Raw genomic sequence first — 22,807 nt, 5'->3', positions numbered from 1 at the left:
TAAAATTGTTATTTGAGGTTAAAAAAAGGCAAAGTTCACCCAAAAATATAAATGATGCCCTCATTTACTCACTATTGACTTGTTTCAAAACGGAGCTTATTCTGCTGACCACAAAAATTATATTTTGAAGATTACTGTAAACCAGTGGCCATTACATAAGTTACATAAAGCAACATTTTAGGCCAATTCACATTATCCACAAACTCAAGGTAAAGACAATTCTCTTTTAAAAAAAAAGAAAAGAAAGAAGGAAAAATTCAACCTAAGTCAATGCTTGATGAATCAAAATTTTTGTGTAATGTAATGTTGATGCCCAATTTACATGAATGTCATTTGCCATAAATTAAAAGAAATCTTTAAATAAAGATCATGAGTAGCCTAATGTTACATGGTATTATTTATATTTTTTATTATTTGACTTAATTGTGGTCTATTTGCCAGTTTATTTGGTTTAAGTATATCTTTCGATTGTTTTGCTTTTACTGTTTAGTTTTTTTTACAGATGCTCAGTAAAAACCTTTAAATTAAATATTCATAAACTTGTTATACCCCTTGTTATTTAGTAAGAAACCCTTGACTGCAGATCAAAATGTGCTCACTAAGTTTTCCTAAAATAGAACATCTCAGGCTTGCTTGAAATTCAGGAAGTGGCTTTACAACGTAAAGGCTCAGCATGCACATTCATTCTAACACTCGTTGAGAAAACAAATGAATGCAATGATGCCGATCGATCTAATGTTTATTGTTCTGTTCACGTGGTTTAGTCTTACCGAAGGAAAAGGTAAGATTAAATAAGGTTTGTTTTGCGATTTTATAACTATGACGTGCATTGACATAGCAGTCAGAGAGCCGTTACCGATAAAAGGAAAGACTCATGACCCGAGACATTTGACCACAGTTGTTGCTTACCTTTTAAATTCTACTTGTGTTAGAAAGAAAGAAAGAAAGAAAGAAAGAAATGTGACTGGGATGATGCTGGAATTTCGATTTCTGATTTGTTTTACTTATGTTGTTAATTTATTCGACGCAGGTAAAACGTGTGTTGGAATTCGGCAACAGGACGCCTCCTATGACTTTCAGCTGCCTGATGATGTGGTCGTAAACGTTCAAGATGATCGATGTGATGCCGAATGGACCATTGATGTAAATATGAAAACTTATTCTTCAGGCCCGTAGCCAGTCTGGTGTAAGGGGTGGTTGTTTTTTTCCCTCAGAATGTGTAGTTATTCTTTTTGTAGTTGTTCACCTCATTTTCTATTTAATTATGAGATTTAAATACTGAATTTAGGTGACATTTTAAGCACTATTTTTAGCTGAATTAGCCTGTTAGATGGTCATCATATTCACCAAAAGTATTATCTACATATTAAGCATATAAGATGAATATTTAATTTTAAATTTTAAAGTTTTAAATTAAAAAATGTAGCGTATTTGGCAAATAACAAACTGGCCAGCACATTCCTCAGTCAGAATTTGGCCATTTGAATATTAAAAGATTAAAACATAATAATAATAATAATTATTATTATTATTATTATTATTATTATTATTATTATTATTATTATTATTATTATTATTTAGAGCTTCACAATTTTTGTAGCCTCTCTTGTAAAAAAGTACATTTGAAAATTCATGGATGACAACAATAACCCAAATAGTATTCAAATTTATTTTAATATGGGCTGTTTTTTGGTGCTTTACAATTTTTATTGGTCATGTTTTCTTTCTAGAAATAAGGTCTAAGATATCCTAAAAGATCCTAGTCAAATGCTTTCTCTATTTAAAAACAAAACAGTAGCGAAAGATGACTTCACTGATGTCAGATGTTTTCTTGCACAGCTGGATGTTGAACTCTTTAAAAATATATATTATTTGCATTGGCCAAAAGTCACACTAGGATTCCGCTTGGTCTTAAATCTATGGGTTATTTTTTCTTTTTATGATGGCATAGCAGTCAAAGTAGGACAAATGAGCTCATCAATGGGACAAATTCTGAACATTTGTCATTGAGTTGTGGGTCTTCCGAACCACCTGAACCCCCCTGGCTATCGCAGTAAAAATCCATTGCTTTTTAAAAAATAGATTGTGGCTTACCACTGCAACATGTTAATGTAATGCTAGTAATAATTTATGAAATCTGTATAAAACATTAAATATTTATATAAAAATCAGATTTGTTTAAAAGGCGATGTTTGTTCAAAAACTTGATTGATTTAAAACTTGTACCAGAGACATTTGTAAATATAAGCAAAGCAGTGTTAAAATATTTCACGGTTCTCTTCTACAGAAAGGGTTCACTGCAACCCTGGATGGACATTTAGTCAACTATTCTCCTCCCTTTAAAAATGTGACACAACAGGGAATCAGTGTCGGTTACTGTCCAGTTTATGTCAGATTTCACGTCAGTTGTCATGTGAGTTTACTAACTCTTCATCTATTTAGAATATAGTCTTACATCTCTTAATAGTAAGCACTGTATTGATTTACAAATGTAATGCTTATTGATTCTCCTTTAGAAATACACCAAGGAACTCGCATGCTCATGTGAGTAGCATTTTGCTTTCTAATTTTAACTCCTTGCATTTTGCTTTAATGTAAGATATACAGCAATAACTCTGTAAATAAGATAAAAGTGACATCAAATTCAATTTTTTTTCCATCAGGCACCAATTTCACAGAAAACAAAAATTCAGTTTTCAACACAACTCCGCCATCTAAAGGTTACAAAGGTTTTTTTTACTTTCCATTTTAAGATTTTTTTCCTGTAGAACACAAAAAATTTTTTGAAGAATATTGCTTACTGGCAGGCATTGACATCCATAGAAGGCAAAATATATAAATAACAAGTACTATGGAAGTTAGTGGTCACCAGTTTACATTCTTTAAAAAAATCTTTTGCGTTCAGCAGGTTTTGAACAAGTGGAGGGTGAGGAAAATAGTGACAGAATTAACATTTTGAAAAAAAACTTGAATGTTGTAAATTCTGTTGCTTTTGTAGTACTAGCGTAAAATGACCTAAAATGTGTTTACCAGCCTTGGAGCAGAACAACTAAGCTGACGTGTACAGCAAATGCACTTTCATTTAAAAAAAAAGAATTTAAACAATTCAGGAACTAGGGTGTAGTTGCATGGTGCAATGGTGCATGAGCTTTTGTAACTGCATGTACTGACTGTTTATAATATAATTACATTCACAGATATGTCCTCCTTGCAATCAAATCAGGTTTCATCAGTGAGACATCACTGTAAGTATATTTTGCACACCTCTGATAACTGACAAAATACAAAGCATTTGGTGGGATCAGGCAAAAGCTTTTAGTTTACTTTTTTCTCTTTAAGGTAGAGTATGATAAATTGCAGAAATGTAGAGATAAAAGGTTTACAATTGATTCACCCATCCACAAATGTTTTAGTGCGATTAGTGACAAACATCTAAGGAGCCCAAATTGTCAAAAAAAAAAAAAAAAAAAGAGTTTTCCCCACCTTGACTTAATTCTGGTCCATTTGGACATATACTGGAATTATGTGTGTAATTATAGTTATACTTTATGAACACTAATTACTATATAATACTAAATGAGCAGCGCTTTTATTCTGACTGTCGTGGAGTTGACTTTCCCTTCTCTGTTGACTTTCCCTTCTCTGTTGACTTTCCCTTCTCTGTAGACTGCACAGCTGCTGGTTTTGTACTGGCCCTTGTTGCTTTGGCATTCCTCATCAGCAGTGCCGACAAGAGGTATTCATTACAAATTCATGCAAAATTGATCAATTGTTTATTGTTTTGTTCCCATGGTTCAGTCTTATCAAGGGAAAGGGTAAGATTAAATAAAGTTTATTTTGCAATTCCATAACGCAAATTCCTTTGACAACTCTCTTTGTTTAAAGTAGAGTATGAAAAATTGCAGAAATGTAGAGATAAAATAAATCAAATGCAAATCAACATGATCACCATTTTACTGTCAAAGTATAGCTGCATGAATGTTAATACAAATCAAATGCATAATGTTTCTTACCTGACTTTGAGAAACTCCATTCAAAACATGTAAAATAATAGTTTATAATATCCTTATTTTGTTTTTTGATCAAGTAATGGAACCACAGACTGCAAAAGTAAAAGCAAATTTCTCTCTGCTTAAGCTTGTAAACACTTCCCTAAATATCATGTTTTGCAAGCCACTCCTAAAAAAAAAAAAAAGGTTTACAAATGAAAAGGTTTAGATTCAATGCAAAAATTCAGTCGAGAAAGTAAGATAGTAAGCAGATCAAACTAGCAATCCTGAACCACAACACACAAAACCATCTGCACTAAACTCTATAATCTGACACTTTGAAAAAAAATGTAAACAGGAAATAGATTCCATGTGAATAAGGATGGGGGAGGGAATACATTACAACAAGTGAGAAGTAAGAAAACTGTATTGCAAATTGTAAACTTGAGCTGATGGGAGGGTAACAAACTATTGTATGAATCATCAATACAGCATATTATTTCCTATTATTTCATATCAAATATAATTATTTTAGCATAGGACCATTCAAACTTTTCTATATTATAGTGAACATCATGCATTTCAGTTAAACAGCATTTATGTTAATGCAAGTGTCATGACCTCTTGTTTGTTGTATAAATGTAAGAGTTGACTGTCCCTTATCTGTAGACTGCACAGCTGCTGGTTTTGTACTGGCCCTTGTTGCTATGGCATTCCTCATCTGCAGTGCCAACAGGAGGTATTTATTACATTTTGCATGAATACCATTATGCCCAAATAATAACAATTTACAGTTATGAAATATTATTTTAAAAATGCATCAAACTCTGGTTTAATCACTGCTAACTTTTTGCTCCTACTAGAGCCTCAGCTGATGAACAAAAGCAGCCTGGTTAAGAAGTAGGACTTTATTTGCACGAAAAGCCATGTTGTCATGGCGTGGAGTCATGATAACAAGTTAAACTATCATCTGAACTGTTTATATTATATTATATTATATTATATTATATTATATTATATTATATTATATTATATTATATTATATTATATTATATTATATTATATTATATTATATTATATTATGGGCGATGCAGGGGCGCAGTAGTGAGTGCTGTCACATCACAGCAAGAAGGTCGGTGGTTCGAGCCTCAGCTGGGTCAGTTGGTGTTTCTGTGTGGAGTTTGCATGTTTTCCCTGCGTTCGCGTGGGTTTCCTCCTGGTGCTCCAGTTTCCCCCACAGTCCAAAGACATGTGGTACAGGTCAATTGAGTCAGCTAAATTGACCGTAGTGTGTGAATGAGTGCAGAAAAGTCACATGAATTTCACATGTGATCACATGTGACCACATGTGATCACATGTGACAACATGTGATCACACATGACCACATGTGAAGTTTATGTGACCACATGTGGACAACATGTGAAGTTCATGTGGCCACATGTGAAGTTTATGTGATCACACATGGCCACATGTAAAGTTTATGTGATCACACATGGCCACATGTGAAGTTTATGTGACCACATGTGGACAACATGTGAAGTTCATGTGGCCACATGTGAAGTTCGTGTGGCCATATTTGAAGTTCATGTTACCACATGTGAAGTTAATGTGACCACATGTGAAGCTCACGATTACATGTGTTTATGTGACCACATGTGAAGTTTATGTGACCACATGTGAAGCTCACGACCACATGTGTTCATGTGAAGTTTATGTGACCACGTAGACAACATGTGAAATTCATGTGGCCACATGTGAAGTTCATGTGGCCATATTTGAAGTTCATGTTACCACATGTGAAGTTAATGTGACCACATGTATAGCTCACGATTATGTTCATGTTACCACATGTGAAGTTTATGTGACCACATGTGAAGCTCACGACCACATGTGTTCATGTGACCACATGTGAAGTTTATGTGACCACGTGGACAACATGTGAAATTCATGTGGCCACATGTGGACAACATGTGAAGTTCATAGGGCCACATGTGATCACCTTTGACCACATCTGAAGTCAATGTGACCAAATGTGGACAACATGTAAAATTCATGCTGTCCACTTGTGGACAGCATGTGATCACATGAACCCACATGTGAAAAACATCATCATCTGAAAACCATATTTCATGATGACCAACACTATACCGTGAATAAGTGCAAAACTGCAGTATAACAGCATTATAAAGGAGGATAAATGAGGTAAAATTATGTGCAACTGCAAAATAATGAACTATAAAATTCTAATAAAATTACATCAACAACAGTACAATTTGCAGTATATTCATGTACAACTTTACTACACTTGTGCATTGTGCTGATATATAATCTAATATCCAATTTCCCAATGCTGTGGCAATGCTGTGCTGTACTTGCTACATTTTTTTGTACTTTTATTCAGGGATGTTTTGGAAACAAGTAACTTAAATAGAATTTGAAGAGTTTATTTGCAATGATAATTCTGTTTTAGTAATTTTTAAATATAAAGTTGTATGTTGTTTCTTGGGTTCAAAAAACATGATTTATAAAAAGTAAAAATGTAATGAGATTTAATATTGTGTACATGAGTACAATGGCAAAAAATAAATGGATTTCTGAATCAGTCTGTAGGGAATTGAGAGTCGACTTCAAAAGAGTCGATTCCTCGACTCTCAATGGACGTAGTGCCGGAGTCGACTCCAAGACAGGATTCGATTCCTAGAGTCGAGTCTTTTTTTTTAAACCCTTTTAAATGAAGCAGTTACAAGCTACAGTAACTTATACTACTTTTTCTCGAGCACGAAGAAGACAGAAGGCGCTCGCTTTAAATGCGTACTCACACATTTTGCGATATTGCTTTTGAATTATGCGACCACGAGGCACTCTTACGCAACTGGGGTGAACTTGCGCGCGCGTTCATCACAGAAGAGCATTCGCGGCAACGCGCGCGTTGTCCTGACAACAAGGATTCACAAACAAACGCAGTTTCTTAACGGTCGTTTAGCAATCTTTTGTCCGTTTTGTCTCCTTATTTCGGTCGCGAAATGAAGATAAAATACGTGTTTGTTGATATATTAACTGTAAATGCCATTCACATATGAACACTAACGTACCACAGTTAAAATAAAAAGTCACGGTCAAAGGACAAAAGAGAGGGCTACGTTTTTTGGAGAAGCTGGACCATTTTGACCTTATCATCTTCAGCGGTATAATTCAGCGGTAAGTGCATATTCATATACTGTCCTCACAACTTTATAATTTAGGATGTGTAGAGAAACTTAACGTAACCTTAACAGTTGGTTCTGCAAGTACAACAACAAAAAAAGAGAATATGTTCAGAATATTTGACCAAGCCAGTGATACCAGTCAAACGCGCGCCAAAAGATATCCGAGCTCATTCACTTGCTTAATACACTGCAAATGTTGTAATTGATGCAACTGTATTAGTGATGTATTAATTTGTATTAATCCAGAATTCTCTTTTAACACATTAACTAAAATTTAATTGAATAGGGTTTTATAAACCTGATCTAAATGACTATTGTGCTTGGTTTTAAATTGAAATGTCCTAAATGTAAATAATGGAATAGATACAATAATAGATATTAAGGTAAGCAGAAGCTACTTGTTTATTTTATGTAACGTTATTTGATTTCAAAAGTACTTAATAACAGTTCTGTAGATCTGTCATTATTTTAAAGGCTTGTCCATCCTTTCCAGAAACATTGGTTTATATTTTGTTTAACTTATCTTTTTATTGAGATACACTAGCATTTAAAAGTTTTAGATGGTAAGATTATTTAAACAATATTGAAAGACGTGTGGCTGCATGTACTTACTTTAAAATACACTAAAACCAATTTTTAAAATTGATTTATAATACGTTTCACAATGTAAATTTAATTTCTAATTTATTGTAAAACTTCATTTATCCCTGTGATACAAAACTTTAATTCAATCTTCATTATTGCATGTTAACTTAATCTTACTTTTTATGAAGATTATAGCATACAGGATTAATATGTGTAAGATGTTAATGAACATAGATATGATATCATTTTTAGTTTTGTCTGACTCTCTTTCTTTCTTTCTCTCTCTTTCTCTCTCTCTCTCTTTCTCTCTCTCTACTTGTATTAATGAAGTTTTAAGATTAGATATTATAGACTAATATTGGTGTTACAAAAATCTGTCACAGTGGTTGATTGTTTCTCTTTGCTTTTTGTACAGAAATCAATGATGTGCAGGGGTTTAAAAAGTACAGCTTGGGAAATATAAAGATGATGGTTATTTTAAAGAAGAAGCCTGACACATTGGAGACTTAACCATCTTCAAAGGACAATGCTACAATTCAAGGAAGTCGACAGTTGTCTCAATTATACAGTTTTGCCTTTTTTTGTACCATAGTCTAAGTTTGTATTTTGATTGCCTAGAAGGTATTTCTTATTAAAGAAAAAAGAAAAGAAAAAAAAAAAAAAATATATATATATATATATATATATATATATATATATATATATATATATATATATATATATATATATTATTATTATTATTATTATTATTAAAGCAAAATCTTTTACTAGCCACTAGTTGTACCTTCTTAGTCTACAGATTCCTTATAGGTACTTTGTTTTATAGCAGTTAACAGTCTGTGACTGCAGGGTGATTCAAAAAGAATAACACAACTTTGAAAATCTGTATTTAATCAAAGAAACATGATGACAACAGCTCTCCTAGCGACCTAATGAGTAACCAAATGAAACTTCAGAGCTTCCTTAAATCGACAACAGAAAGAGCTTAGCTCCCCTTTTCTTCTTTGCAGAGTTTTCGATTTTCAAATTTGTGGGATTCCTTTTGAATCACCCTGTATACAGTTTTTTCTGTTTTTAACATCTGATGTTTCTTGATAGGTAATCGTTTACATCACTTTGGGAGAGGGAGTGAAAACGGGCAGTCAATCAGTGTCTGAAAAGAGAAAATACACCCAATACAGAGGCTAGTAAGGAGCACTTCCAGTGCACAAAGTTAATGTCTTAACAGGTAACTTTTATAGCGTTTGCTATCTCTAATGCGTAGAGATGGCAAATGTACATGCATCCTTTACTCAAGTAGAAGTACAGATACTCTGGTAAAAGTTGAACTACGGACTAGACTTTTCTACTCAAGTAAAAGTAAATAAGTACAGCCTGAAATATGTACTTAAGTAAAAAGTATTCATTACTAATATCTGTTTTAGTTTCATGGTGGTAACTACACCTCACAAAATGCTTACATTTATACAAAATTACTTACATTTCAAATTTTTTTTTTTGTAAAAAAAGTTGTTGCCAATTTTTAGCTGCAAAGTAGCCAAGCAACATCATCCTACAGGGCTTGAAATTGCGACTGTTTTGGTCGCATATGCGCCCAAAGTTTTATCTTTGCGACCTCAAAATGTATTTGGCAGCATTTATGCGAGTGCATAAAATGGTTGTTTTCACAGAAAAATGTTCACCACATGCGCGGAATTAGGAGGCATTCACGCAAGCATCTTTACACCTAAAAACACCAAACGCAGCACTAAAGAATAGTTTATAACAGTTAACACGTCAACTTGCTGCACTAAGCAAAGCCCGTCTTCAAGCTTTTTTTATTGGCCCATTGCGCTAGAACAGAATGCGAATGGATTGGTTAATATCAGCTGTCAATCACACAGTTCCGATGACAGGGAGCTACAGCTGCAAAAATGCAAAGGTCTGGATAAGAGAGAATGAAAACAACACTGATAGATTTAGTTTTAGAAACCATCTACAGTTACAAATCATGGCACATCTGATTAGTCATTATGTGGAGAATGTCAATCCAGCATTTACACTTTTCGAAGAGTGGATAAAAGACATCTAGTGCTCAAAGTCCACTATGAAAATGATTATAGCATTCACTGTAAAACTGGTGGGATGGAGTTTTTAGGTAACAGTGTTTGCCACTTAATCTACACATTTTAAGCACGAGATGTTCTAACGTGAAGTTTACTTGTTCTCCCTGTATTCGTGTGGGTTTCCTTCGGGTGCTCCGTTTTCCCCCACAGTCCAAAGATATGCAATATTGCTGATTCACATTCACTGAGATGAAACTAATATTGCAGTTCATGAAAAGACCGTTATATATTACGGTGACATATGCAAATAATAAGTTATATGTCAATAGCATCTGTGCAGTATCAGACACCACCCATAAGAACAGCACAGTTATTATAGTTAATTCAGTTCATCTCATTCACGTCAAGCAGTGCATGCAGGGCCAGTGAGCGCATGCAGATTTTTGTTTATTTGTTAGTTGTGATTAGAGTGGTAATATATATTGGAATCTGTTAACATAAAACGTTTAGTAACGGTGCTCATATATGCCGGTGGGTGCGACTAAATTTTGTCTGGTGCACCCAAATTTTTGAAGTTAGGAGCACTGGTGCTACCAAGAAAAAAAGGTTAATTTCGAGCCCTGTGTATCATCAGCTGAACACAAAACACTATAGCTGTTAAGAACAGCAGCTGTCATACTTGTTTGTATACTCTTGAACATAATTCTGTAGGCCTATATATTTATAACTAATAAATGTCTTAAATTTAACACCTAATTTTTTTTCAAAACATATTTCAGTTTTTTTCTTTTGATAAAATAAAAAAACTAAATGTATTTGACTACATATTTTTTGCATTATACTAAAGCTACGTCTGCTCCACAAAGCACATTAAAGCGAAAGTAACGAGCCTGATTTAAAAATGTAAGGAGTAGATTTGTATTCAAATGTAAGAAGTAAAAGAAAAATATTTCAGAAAACGTTAACAGTGGAGTATAATACTGACACTAGACATATCTACTTAAGTAAAGTAACAAAGTTTGTACTTCATTACTACCTATTTCTGCTAATGTGAAAAAATGTGATCTAAATACTATGAATTCATTTTGCATTCACGTGTATGCATTTGAGCATTTGGTAGTTTCTTTTATTAAAAATAAGTTTTGTATTTTTTTCTTACAGATTACAAGATCAAGTCATTAACATGAACCAAAAGGACAAACTCGTCAAAAGCAAAACTCACTTTCCCTTGGCTTTTCTTTCCCTTTTCATCACGGGTCATCACAGCAGAATGAACTAGCAATTACTGTGGTACATGCTTTTTTCACCAGATGCTCTCATATGCAGAATTGACCAGAGCACCCGAAGGAAACCCACGCAAACATGGGGTGAACATGCAAACTCCACACCTGGCACACCTGAGACTCGAACCAGTGACCTTCTTGCTTTGAGGCAACAGTGATGACCACGGAGCTACCATGTGGCCCCTTTTGTATTCACATTATATTAGTGACAGTTTTCCCCTCAAGGTATTTCAGTAAATAATTGTTGTGATTTTATATAATTGACAATAAATTGTTTGTATTTATATTTAAGTTTAAGAATAATTTTTGTTCACACTAATGCACAAATTTTATGGTGTGAAGTACACAAGAGAAAAGCCACAAGAGATTTTTACATGGGAACGCATGTTTTAATGCTCACCATCAAAATTCTAAATACAAACATTTTCCCATGTGATCACTTGTGAATGCACATGTGGTTCACATGTGAATTCACACAAAAACGTTAAAATTCACAGGTTTTCCCATGTGATCACATGTGGTTCACATGAAAATTCACACGAAATCGTTCCAAATACACACGTTTTCCCATGTGATCACATGTGGTTCACATGAAAAGTCACACGAAATCGTTCCAAATACACACGTTTTCCCATGTGATCACATGTGGTTCACATGAAAATTCACACGATATCGTTCCAAATACACACGTTTTCCCATGAGATCACATGTGAATTCACAAGAAAGCGTTCCAAATACACACGTTTTCCCATGTGATCACATGTAAATTCACACGAAAGCGTTCCAAATACACACGTTTTCCCATGTGATCACATGTGAATTCACACAAAAGCGTTCCAAATACACACGTTTTCCCATGTGATCACATGTGAATTCACACGAAAGCGTTCCAAATACACACGTTTTCCCATGTGATCACATGTGGTTCACATGAAAATTCACACGAAATCGTTCCAAATACACACGGTTTCCCATGTGATCACATGTGAATTCACAAGAAAGCGTTCCAAATACACACGTTTTCCCATGTGATCACATGTGAATTCACAAGAAAGCGTTCCAAATACACACGTTTTCCCATGTGATCACATGTGAATTCACAAGAAAGCGTTCCAAATACACACGTTTTCCCATGTGATCACATGTAAATTCACACGAAATCGTTCCAAATACACACGTTTTCCCATGTGATCACATGTGAATTCACACGAAAGCGTTCCAAATACACACGTTTTCCCATGTGATCACATGTGAATTCACACAAAAGCGTTACAAATACACACGTTTTCCCATGTGATCACATGTGAATTCACACGAAAGCGTTCCAAATACACACGTTTTCCCATGTGATCACATGTGGTTCACATGAAAATTCACACGAAATCGTTCCAAATACACACGTTTTCCCATGTGATCACATGTGAATTCACACGAAAGCGTTCCAAATACACACGTTTTCCCATGTGATCACATGTGGTTCACATGAAAATTCACACGAAATCGTGCCAAATACACACGTTTTCCCATGTGATCACATGTGAATTCACACAAAAGCGTTACAAATACACACGTTTTCCCATGTGATCACATGTAAATTCACACGAAAGCGTTCCAAATACACACGTTTTCCCATGTGATCACATGTGGTTCACATGAAAATTCACACGAAATCGTTCCAAATACACAAGTTTTCCCATGTGATCACATGTGAATTCACACAAAAGCGTTCCAAATACACACGTTTTCCCATGTGATCACATGTGAATTCACACGAAAGCGTTCCAAATACACACGTTTTCCCATGTGATCACATGTGGTTCACATGAAAATTCACACGAAAGCGTTCCAAATACACACGTTTTCCCATGTGATTCACATGAAAATTCACACGAAATCGTTCCAGATACACACGATTTCCCATGTGATCACATGTGGTTCACATGAAAATTCACACGAAGTCGTTCCAAATACACACGTTTTCCCATGTGATCACATGTGTATTCACACAAAAGCGTTCCAAATACACACATTTTCCCATGTGATCACATGTGATCCCATGTGCATTTCACATGTGGTTTGTGTGTTTCACATGTAAAATTTCACATGTGCAATTTCACATGCACATGTGATCACATGTGAATTTCACATGTGAAACTCATGTGAAATTTCTGTAAGGGTGTGTATGGATGTTTCCCAGAGATGGGTTGCGGCTGGAAGGGCATCCACTGAGTAAAACGTCCTGGATAAGTTGGCGGTTCATTCCGGATTAATAAAGGGACTAAGCCGAAAAGAAATTAATTAATGAATATCATTTATATTATACTATATTATTATTATATTTTATCATATTTTGGCGACACGGTGGCTCAGTGGGTAGCATTGTCGCCTCAAAACAATTGCAACTGAAAAAAACAACACTACCAGTTTTAAATCCTTACTGATTAGAGAAACACCAGTTTTTAAGACAAAGGCAGTGATACAAACAGTAAAACATCAAAGTGCCATTTTAATACATACAGTATAATCATTTTATTGCAGTATATTATATTATATTATATTATATTATGTTATATTATATTATGTTATATTATATTATAATATGTTATATTATATTATATTATATTATATTATATTATATTATATTATATTATGTTATATTATATTTTCTCATTTCCTTCCAAAATGAGAAGGGTATAAACGGAGGTCGGAGCCAGCTCCAAGTGGGTGGGCCTTGGAGCTCCAAGTGGGCTGTACAAACCTTATTTAGTCGTATTTAGAGTTTAATATTTTGTTTTATGAACGTCTACACCTAAACCCAACCATAAACCCAACCTCACTGTAACCTGATAAACCCAACCTACTTGTGGTTTAAGTCTCTCCCACTTGGAGGTCACCCAACCTACATGCGGTGTAATCCCTCCCACTTACAGGTCTCTGGGCTGCAGCGATACCTACTTGGAATAGACAAGCATGTTTTTCAAGGTTGCCACAAGAGGCCCCTGTTGTTTTGAATTTTGCCCTACCAATTTCTATTCCTCACTGACTAGAGTAACAACAATTTGAGTGAAAGACACAGACAGTGATACAAACAGTAAAACGTCACAGTGCCATTTTAATACAAACAGTATAATCATTATTATATTATATAATATTATATTATTCATTCATTTTCTTGTCAGCTTAGTCCCTTTATTAATCCGGGGTCGCCACAGCAGAATGAACCGCCAACTTATCCAGCAAGTTTTTACGCAGCGGATGCCCTTCCAGCCGCAATCCATCTCTGGGAAACATCCACACACACATTCACACACACACTCATACACTATGGACAATTTAGCCTACCCAATTCACCTGTACCGCATGTCTTTGGACTGTGGGGGAAACCGGAGCACCCAGAGGAAACCCTCGCGAAGGCAGGGAGAACATGCAAACTCCACACAGAAACACCAACTGAGCCGAGGTTCGAACCAGCGACCTTCTTGCTGTGAGGCAACAGCACTACCTACTGCGCCACTGCCTCACCCTATATTATATTATATTATATTATATTATATAATTATTTTATTATATTTAGTATTAATTTATTTCAAATAATTACTATTATATTTAATTTGCTGTAATACACGATTTATAAATGTGCATTTCCTGTCAGAATGGCTAAAGCATTTTTTCAAGGTTGCCACAAGAGGACACTAATGTTTTGGATTTTGCCCTCAAGTGTTGCTTATCTTGCTTTGTTTTTCATGGAATTTTATGTGTTGTATGTTTCACAATGTAGTTCTGTACGTTCTTTTATTACTTTTCTTAAATTGTCATTAAACTTTGCGAATGTTGTTACATCAAGTGTCTGAGTCGTTAATGTTAACCTACAGCTAAGTCTGGACTAGCGTTTGCATTCGTACACAAGTGTGTGTGTTTTTTTAACGATTTTAGTATTGAAACTTAGGTAAAAAGCTATAACAACTCGACTGGGCAAGTAAAGTTAAGGGCTGACATACCAACGACAAAAATATAATAATAAATAAATAAATTACGTTGCCTGTGTAATCCGGATAACGATTTATAAGTGGTTGAGTGGATTAGCAAAAAAATATTGCGTTTTAAATAAAAATAAAATGACTTAACTTACCAGTGGACAGCAGTCTTCCACGTCGTCTGTGTGAGCGAGTGAGTACGTTGTATCAACTTAAAGTCAAATGACATAATGACTAATGTTAATCTTGTTTAGCATAGTCACAGCTGCGTTTGGTCCCATGATGTTGCCACTTGGAATAAATTGTATAATTTATTTTCTACTGAGACCGTAGAGTGAGTCACTAATGCTCTTTCTATGCCCTTTATAACCTAAACGAATATTGTAAACAAGTTTAACTATTAAACAATTTAGTCCAAATTTTAATAATTGTAGAATCATAAATCACAAGAAAAAAAATAATACCTTACATTAAAAAAATATATATATATATAAGATATATATATATACAGCAGGGTTTGAACAAAACGTAACTTACAGGAAGTGTTTGTTGCTTGGCAACAGAACGCAGGCGCACGTCAACGTGTTTGGGCCACTGGTTTGGGCAGCTTCATCTTCATCGCGTCTTCATGATGGCGGACAGAAACTGTCTTGAAAAGCTTGATATCGGTGCCTTAAGTCTCGAGCAACAGGAGAAGCTGCGACAGTTCAAGGTATTAAGTAGTTACTTATTAAGTAGTTAAGGAGTTAAATTTTCAACCCAAAATTGTTTGTTTTCACATGTCTTCTTTCAGATCAAGACACGAATTGCCAATGAAAAATATTTGAGATCTCACCCAGAGGTGGAAATGTTACTGAGTGACTTTTTAAGGTAAATTAATGTTTTATGTGCATCAGGATTATACAGCTCATTTTTTTATCGTTGCATCCATTATATTTCTCTTTCTTTCTAACAGAGACTTGTTTCTGAAAAGGCCTGCAGACGTTCGTGAATTTGCTGCAGGTAAATGGGTTTTTGGCAACTTTGCATCTTTTAATCCAAATATCCTTGTAAAGAAAGTCTATGATCTGTTAATAAACTTTCTGAAACACTTGAAACTTATTGGTCAATTTCACCTCTAAACAGTTTGTTTTCCCCCAGTAACAAGTGTCAAAAACTCAAACTTATCCGAGCAGCTGAAGTTAGTGCTTTACACTTGCTACTTTTTCATCTACTTTGAGCTTTTTTTACTGCTAATGTATGACTGAAGGATTGCCTTATGTGGTGGGAAATAGCCATGTTATTGGAAGGATAATATATCTCCAGTCAGTTTTCGCAAAATTGACCCCATCAGGATGAGTGATACAAGACCCCTTCACCTTCATTTTCTATAACAACAGGCTGGAGCTACATTATCTGTTATGTGTTTTATTCAGAGAGTATTTGATCTATTTAAATTGTTTTTCAGCATGTAAATCTGTCTGACGTTGAACGAAAAAGTATAAAAGTGATTTCTTCTGACTGAGAAAATAGCACTGCCAAAACATTCTCTCTTTTCAGAAGTTTAAACAAAATTAAGATTTAACCAATCCTTCTTTTTTTCTTTTTTTGAATGGTGCAGTCCATCTCTTAAGCCAGGCATACAGTACACAGTGTAATGTTTTGTTTTGTTTTATGACACACATTGGATATCTTTTGATGTTTTTATGGTTGTGGCTCTCATCATGTTAGAGCAATTTACAAGCCGAGCCCAGAAACTCAAAAGTTCCCAATCATTTTTAAACATGTCCATTTCATGTTAAAAACATGCCCAGTTTGTAAGGTGTGTGCGGCAATTTTAAGATCTAAAGTTGACCAGTCAGGAGGTGAGGAAAGGAAAGGACAGTTTTTTACTGAATGATTTTTAGATAAACTCAATCATAATGTTAGCATAGACAAAAGATCTTCCAATTGTCGCACAGTGTATGCCTGGCTTTAATTAATGATTCACTAAATACAGTTTTTCAAATTAATAATTCAAAAGGATAATATGGGTGAAAAACTGTATATAAGTTTTAATGTAAACAATATATTCAAAAATGTAAAAACATAGTACATTCAAATTATATTCAAATTAAATCCATGATTACAAAAAATAGAATTCACTTTTTAAAACTAGTGTGACATCATTTTTAATCAAAATAAGCACTTACTCTACTCATCTGATGCAGCCAATGTCTTTATGCATGGATTTTTGAATCAGTGATCAAATGATTTATTCAAAAACAGATTCATTTAACACCAAAACACTAAATAGTTGCTCTAATATGTGTATGTTTTTTCTCCAGCTTTGTTGTGCCTATATAACATTTAAAATGTAACTTACAGATTAATAATAATCTTATTCATTGAATTGCGTATTGAATCGCATACACACTTGTGTGATGTTGGATGAATGATAATTGTGTGATATTACCTAACTATGCGGTTTTTAATATAAGAAAACTTAAGGAATGTTTTCGGCTTACATCACATGAATTTGTAGCATTGTAACTGCATAGACTTTATCATGCAGCCAATGCTTATGGACACTCAAGATATGCTTTATATTGTTTTTTGAGAAGTGATTGAGCACCATCACAATATTACCATAGACAATTTATCTCACATCATAGTATAATAATTATAATAATAATAAGATAATAATATTAATAATATACCATAGTATAATATTAATAAACTCTTAAATTAAGGTTGCATTTCTTTCTCTATTTTCTCTTTCAGATCATTTCAGAGACCTTGGACTGCCAACAAAAATTCAGGCCCAAATGAATATCAATAAGTGAAATTTTATTTGGTTTTAATTGTATTGTATATCTTTTTAATAAAAGGAAAAAAAAAGAAATGATAACACGTGTGCCACCTGGATCTTGCTGTATTCGTAGTAATTGTAAATCATCTCTGTTGTACCTGCTCAGTTTTTGCAACAGTGAGCTTAATGGTATCAGGGGAGAGGACAGTCCAGGCTTGTTTGCTAAATGAATCCACAGGAATAAAAGACTAAATGAGACTGATCTGGGGTCTGATTCATAAAATTTGTGTAGAAAACTTTCTTAATGTGAACGTACACCAGAAAAGATTTAGACTTTTTTATTATTAATTATTTAAAGTGGTTCAATTAAGTCAACAATATTTAAGTTAAATATGTTTAATTAGAGTTTACCCTGCATCTGCGCATTATCCTATTAAAGCTGTAAAAAAATGGGTTCTGTACAATTCCTTCATGTTGTTCTAACACAAATCAAGTTGATTGTTTTTACAAATTTAAGTAAATTTAACATAAAATAATTACCCCACCACCACCACCACCCAAAAAAAGACTTTTTTGATTCAACTTATTTTAAATAAGTAGTTTGAACAAGCATCAGTGATATTTTTTAATAGATCACAATGTTTGTATGATAAGTGCCATGTGCATATATCCACTCATGTTATGCACATACATGTTTATTAATGAGACATCTGAACTTTGTTCTTTTTTCAGAAATATCAAGGCTGACACAAGGCTGATTATTTCATTATTATTACAGATTTATATTATATCACACTCAAAAATATATATTTTTGCTACTTGTTAAAATTATGTATTTAAAATGAACTGAAACAACACAATTCTTGAGTTTTTATGGAACAACTTAAATGTTTCATGTTCAATCCACTTATATTTTCAAAAAATATTAAGTTAAATTAATCGTTTTGTGTTGAGACAACATGAAGCAATAGTGTGGAACCAAGCATCTTTTACAGTGTACATTTATATTATTGATTCCAATATCTGCTCCTGCTCATACATCAAGAATAAGGTCAATATTGTGATGCAATTTTTCGTGTTTCTTATGTATAATTATTATTTTTATTTATTTTTTTTATTATTATTATTATTTGATTGAATTCTTACATGCAGTGGTCCATTCTGGTGGATTTCAGTGGTTCTTTTTAAATAAATTGAATTGATTCAAGCTCAGCTTAAGTGCTGACTTAGCAGTCCAGCTAGTTCTGGCTTAAACATTTGTATTACTACACAGCCAGTTACATTTTTATTTATTTATTTTTTATTTTTTCAAAGTTTGACTGCCCAAGGGTGAAATGTTGTGCAAGTGACATGTTTATTTTTTGGACTTAACAAGTCACCAGGGGCCTAATACATTACTGTTCATTCACACAGAAACATTGTCCTCTCAGTGTAACATCTGACTTGGGTACAGTATATGTGAAACTCATTAAGCTAAATAATTTCTGTGTAGTATTCAGCAAGTGCTCAAAAACCAGTTAAATATGTAAATGTTTATTTCAGATAATAATCTTATCTGAAGGCAAGAAAGGTCTGTGGCATAATATGTGAAAAGGCCTACTGAACTCTTTCAATATCAGGACATAAAAATTAAAATTGGTGGGTCTTAAAATTTGGAAAATAAAAACTCATATGAACAAAAATACAACAGATTACACTACCCCTTTGTTCATCCTTAAATCTGAGAGCTTCCTCCATAAACTGCATCTAAACTGAAACTTTTAAGGCATAGAAAAGGAACCAAAAACATTGTCAAAACGTTCCACATGACTTTAGTGGTGCAACTGTAATCATATGAAGCTTCCACATCAATGTGCATTTATTATACAGCACTTATGTGTTTTGCTTATGATTCTAATGGTAACACATGGTATTGTCTGTAGTAAACATGCACCCTGACCTGTCATGGAAGAAGACAAAGGCATACAAAGTCAGTTGTAAAGGGTTTTTTGGCAAACAAAAAATGTTCTTGGAGCTTTGTGGTTACAGTTGAACCACTGAATGGATATGGTATGTTTTGATATTATTATTATTTTTGCTGTCTACATTAGACATTTTAGAATTGTTGCTGTCATTGGTGGATGAGGGAGCTCTCAGGTTTCATTTAAATTATCTAAATTTGTGTTTCAAAGATGAAAGAAGGTCTCAAGGGATTGGAACAACATGAGGGCGAGTAATTGATAACAGTATTTTCATTTTTGAGTGAAGAAGCAGTCAGGTACTGCTAATCAAATGCCTTTGTTTAACTTATCTTTAGCAAGTGTGAGCTTATTGTAAGTTTGTTGGTCTGTGGCCTTGACAATGAGGAAAAACATCTGCAAAGATCTTTGAGAAGCAACTGTTGCTGCCATAATTTGGAGGGATAAAATGTACATTTCCAAACAATTTGAAGTCCATCATTCAACAGTGAAAAAGTTTATTCATCAGTGGAAGTCATTGAAAACTGACAACAATATTCACAGAGATGGAATCTTGGAAAATTCACCACAAGATCAGGTGATTGCTGTGAGTTCACATGAATTCATTTCTGATATTTTCAAATATTTTGTACTATCATTTAAAAATAGGCAGACTAGGGTAAAGTGAAGTCTTGCATGTAATGTTCATGTATAGCACCTGCACAGTCTCCAGTCTGCTGTGGTGGGAGGAGCTGAGAGAAATGAGAGTGGAAATCATCCTGTAGTGATTCTATTGTGCAACTGTTCAGCTTCAGTACACACTTGTTACCTCAGCATCGCCGTGAGTACCGCACATTTATAATGTATAGTCTGATTACTAGATTGTTGCTTTAGCTTGTTTGTTTTTAATATATAGTCTTAAAAGATAAATATAAATCTTGTAAATTTAAAGAGAAATATGCTATTGTCAGTGCAAGGTTATTGTGGATTATCATAATTATTAGAAAAAATGTAGATATTTCTGTTATAAAGATGGTTTTTATATTTTTAAATTGTAAAAAGTGATCTATATGTTGTCCATTTTCTAAGGCAGTATCATTTAAATTGTTTTAAGTGCATATTTAGAGAAAGGAATAAGTTTATTAGTTAATTTTCTAAACCTAAAATAAAAGTGTCATTTAAAGTATACAATTATGATTGGTCTAAATAATAAAGAATATACAATTTCTTAAGACATCAAAGTTTGAATTCATATTTTACAAAATGCCAATGTTTGCAGTTTATAAATCTTTATTTAAAATTTTATTAACCCAGACACAAATAGAACGTTTTATACTTTGTCAAATATGAATGAACCTTATGTTACATGGGTATACTTGTGGCAATAGTCAAAAATACATTGTTTTTGTCAAAATTATAGATTTTCGCCAAGCAACATTAGAATATTAAGTAACAATAATGTTTCATAATTATATATTTAAGAAATTTCTTACTGTAAATTAATCAAAAAAAAATTTTCGATTAATAACATGCTTAATTTCTTCAACTTTAGGTTGATTTTCTCTGTTTTTAGATTTTTGTTGACCCCCAGATTCCAGATTTTCATATTTTTTTTCTGCCAAATATTGTCCTATCCAAACAAACTATTCATTGATGTCCTATAGCTTCCAACTGATGCATGAATCTTAACATTTTAAAAACAAAACAAAAACAGACAACACTTATGGCTTGTTTTGTTGTCTAGCATCACATATAACTAGTCTAAAAAATTATATAATCATTTCTGGGGAAAAAAGCTCATTTAAAAATATTTAGACAATTTAAATGTATTCTCTTAAGACATTTTTTATTAGAAGAAAAAAAAAATTGCAAAGAAACAAAATTACCAACATTATAAGGCAAAGATGAAAAAATGCAACAACTGAGGTAGGGTGAAATATATCAATATTACTCAAACTAATTTTAAAGCAACATAATGCTGGAGTGACAAAAAAAAAAAAAAAGCTTAACCCAATCATCAATAAAGCTACAGAGATTTGCTTTTTCATACAGCAATACAGCAGACCAAACTCAGAAATAAAATCTGTTTTTCTCTTAACTGTATTCCAATGAGACTATTCTCTCACAGACAGTATCCTAGCACTCTTCCCAAATCCTCACAGGTGGATATATTCAGTAAATGGGAGGTTAGTTGGCAAGCCTACAAAAACCATAGTGACACGTGAACGTAAGTGGCCAGTTTTATGCAATGACAACCATCTTAGCACAGGAGGAGGCTTATATGTTTCTATGTTTTACAGTAGTAATTATAAAATACTTGGATTTTAGTATTGTTCATATGTCTTATATGTGTATTTTGCATAAATTGTGCTGCTATTTAAACATCATGCTTTGAGTATCTACACTGTAAAAAATAATGCATAATTTTTCCGGCAGCTGGGGTACCGGAAAAAAAACTTAAAATAACGGCTGTTAAATTACAGAAATTTACCAGAAATTTCAATTTAAAAAAATTTCTGTCATTTAACGTCTGTTATTTTAACGGTAAATTTCTGTAATTTAACAGCTGTTATTTTATGGGTGTTTTTTCCGGCACCCCAGCTGATTTTTTACAGTGTATTTGTTTCTGGATGTTCAAATAATGCAAGGGTTTTTGTAGTATGGAAACATAATTGCAATTAAATGGAACTGTATGTTCTATTGTTCTGCATGTCTTCAGATATGTCTGGATTGTCCATGTTATTCAGATGAAGTCACTGGAGATGCTATATTTTTTTGAATGTGTCTGTGTTCAGTGCAAAATTCTGAATTAATTGAAGTCTTCTTAATCTATATTGTTTATAGTGATTTATCTGGAGAAAGAGAACAGCATGATGGGGTTTTACAGAGAGGTTTTCATCCTCTCTTTACTAGTCCAGTTGGCTGCAGGTAAACAGTTTTTTCAATTTTGCTTTAAATCAATGTCAGTCTTAGGTTAAGTAAATAGAAACAATATTTTGGGAAGCATATTGGAGAAC

The 22,807-nt window shown here is 33.5% G+C and overlaps 3 protein-coding genes and 2 long non-coding RNA genes across 12 annotated transcripts in view; 4 read left to right on the top strand and 1 right to left on the bottom strand.

Moving 5' to 3' along the window:
* LOC101883647 (uncharacterized) overlaps positions 1 to 22,807 on the bottom strand; it is a 713,507-nt gene that overhangs the window by 581,423 nt on the left and 109,277 nt on the right. The window lies entirely within an intron of this gene.
* LOC147840253 (uncharacterized) lies at positions 609 to 4,952 on the top strand. Of its 2 annotated transcripts, XM_087286965.1 has the most exons (9): positions 609 to 781; positions 1,031 to 1,143; positions 2,288 to 2,413; positions 2,517 to 2,544; positions 2,664 to 2,720; positions 3,198 to 3,245; positions 3,667 to 3,736; positions 4,659 to 4,728; positions 4,853 to 4,952. In XM_087286965.1, the coding sequence occupies exons 1-9, from the start codon at positions 709 to 711 to the stop codon at positions 4,862 to 4,864; spliced, it is 597 nt and encodes a 198-aa protein (XP_087143091.1). In that variant the 5' UTR covers positions 609 to 708; the 3' UTR covers positions 4,865 to 4,952. The 2 variants fall into 2 exon arrangements, with proteins under 2 accessions (XP_087143091.1, XP_087143090.1); XM_087286964.1 differs by lacking the exons at positions 4,659 to 4,728; positions 4,853 to 4,952 and having other exon boundaries at positions 3,667 to 4,292.
* Positions 6,922 to 11,395, top strand: LOC147840252 (uncharacterized). Of its 3 annotated transcripts, XR_015511357.1 has the most exons (4): positions 6,922 to 7,188; positions 8,197 to 8,215; positions 8,631 to 9,009; positions 10,988 to 11,395. It is a non-coding gene; the product is annotated as an uncharacterized LOC147840252 (long non-coding RNA). The 3 variants fall into 3 exon arrangements; XR_015511358.1 differs by lacking the exon at positions 8,197 to 8,215 and having other exon boundaries at positions 8,880 to 9,009; XR_015511356.1 differs by lacking the exons at positions 8,631 to 9,009; positions 10,988 to 11,395 and having other exon boundaries at positions 8,197 to 8,448.
* si:dkey-71b5.6 lies at positions 15,645 to 19,062 on the top strand. The gene is given in 5 exon segments (NM_001159763.1): positions 15,645 to 15,795; positions 15,877 to 15,953; positions 16,039 to 16,085; positions 17,826 to 17,955; positions 18,314 to 19,062. Coding segments are annotated over 4 exon segments (270 nt in total). The 5' UTR covers positions 15,645 to 15,711; the 3' UTR covers positions 17,888 to 17,955; positions 18,314 to 19,062.
* otoa (otoancorin) overlaps positions 19,473 to 22,807 on the top strand; it is a 29,932-nt gene continuing 26,597 nt past the window's right edge. For 2 of the 4 annotated variants that reach the window (XR_015511305.1, XR_015511304.1), the window contains exons 1-2: positions 19,473 to 20,631; positions 22,635 to 22,718. Coding sequence is in view for 2 of the 4 variants with exons in the window: in XM_087286910.1 (XP_087143036.1) it covers positions 22,661 to 22,718 (58 nt within the window). In the remaining 2 variants the exon portion in view is untranslated. The remainder of the gene's footprint in view (positions 20,632 to 22,634; positions 22,719 to 22,807) is intronic. The other 2 variants (XM_087286910.1, XM_087286909.1) reach the window with 2 other exon arrangements.

The sequence above is a fragment of the Danio rerio genome, chromosome 16, assembly GCF_052040795.2.
Source record: "Danio rerio strain M-AB ecotype USA chromosome 16, GRCz13ab, whole genome shotgun sequence".
Taxonomy (NCBI): Eukaryota; Metazoa; Chordata; class Actinopteri; order Cypriniformes; family Danionidae; genus Danio; species Danio rerio.
This window is presented reverse-complemented; position numbering and strand designations above follow the sequence as displayed.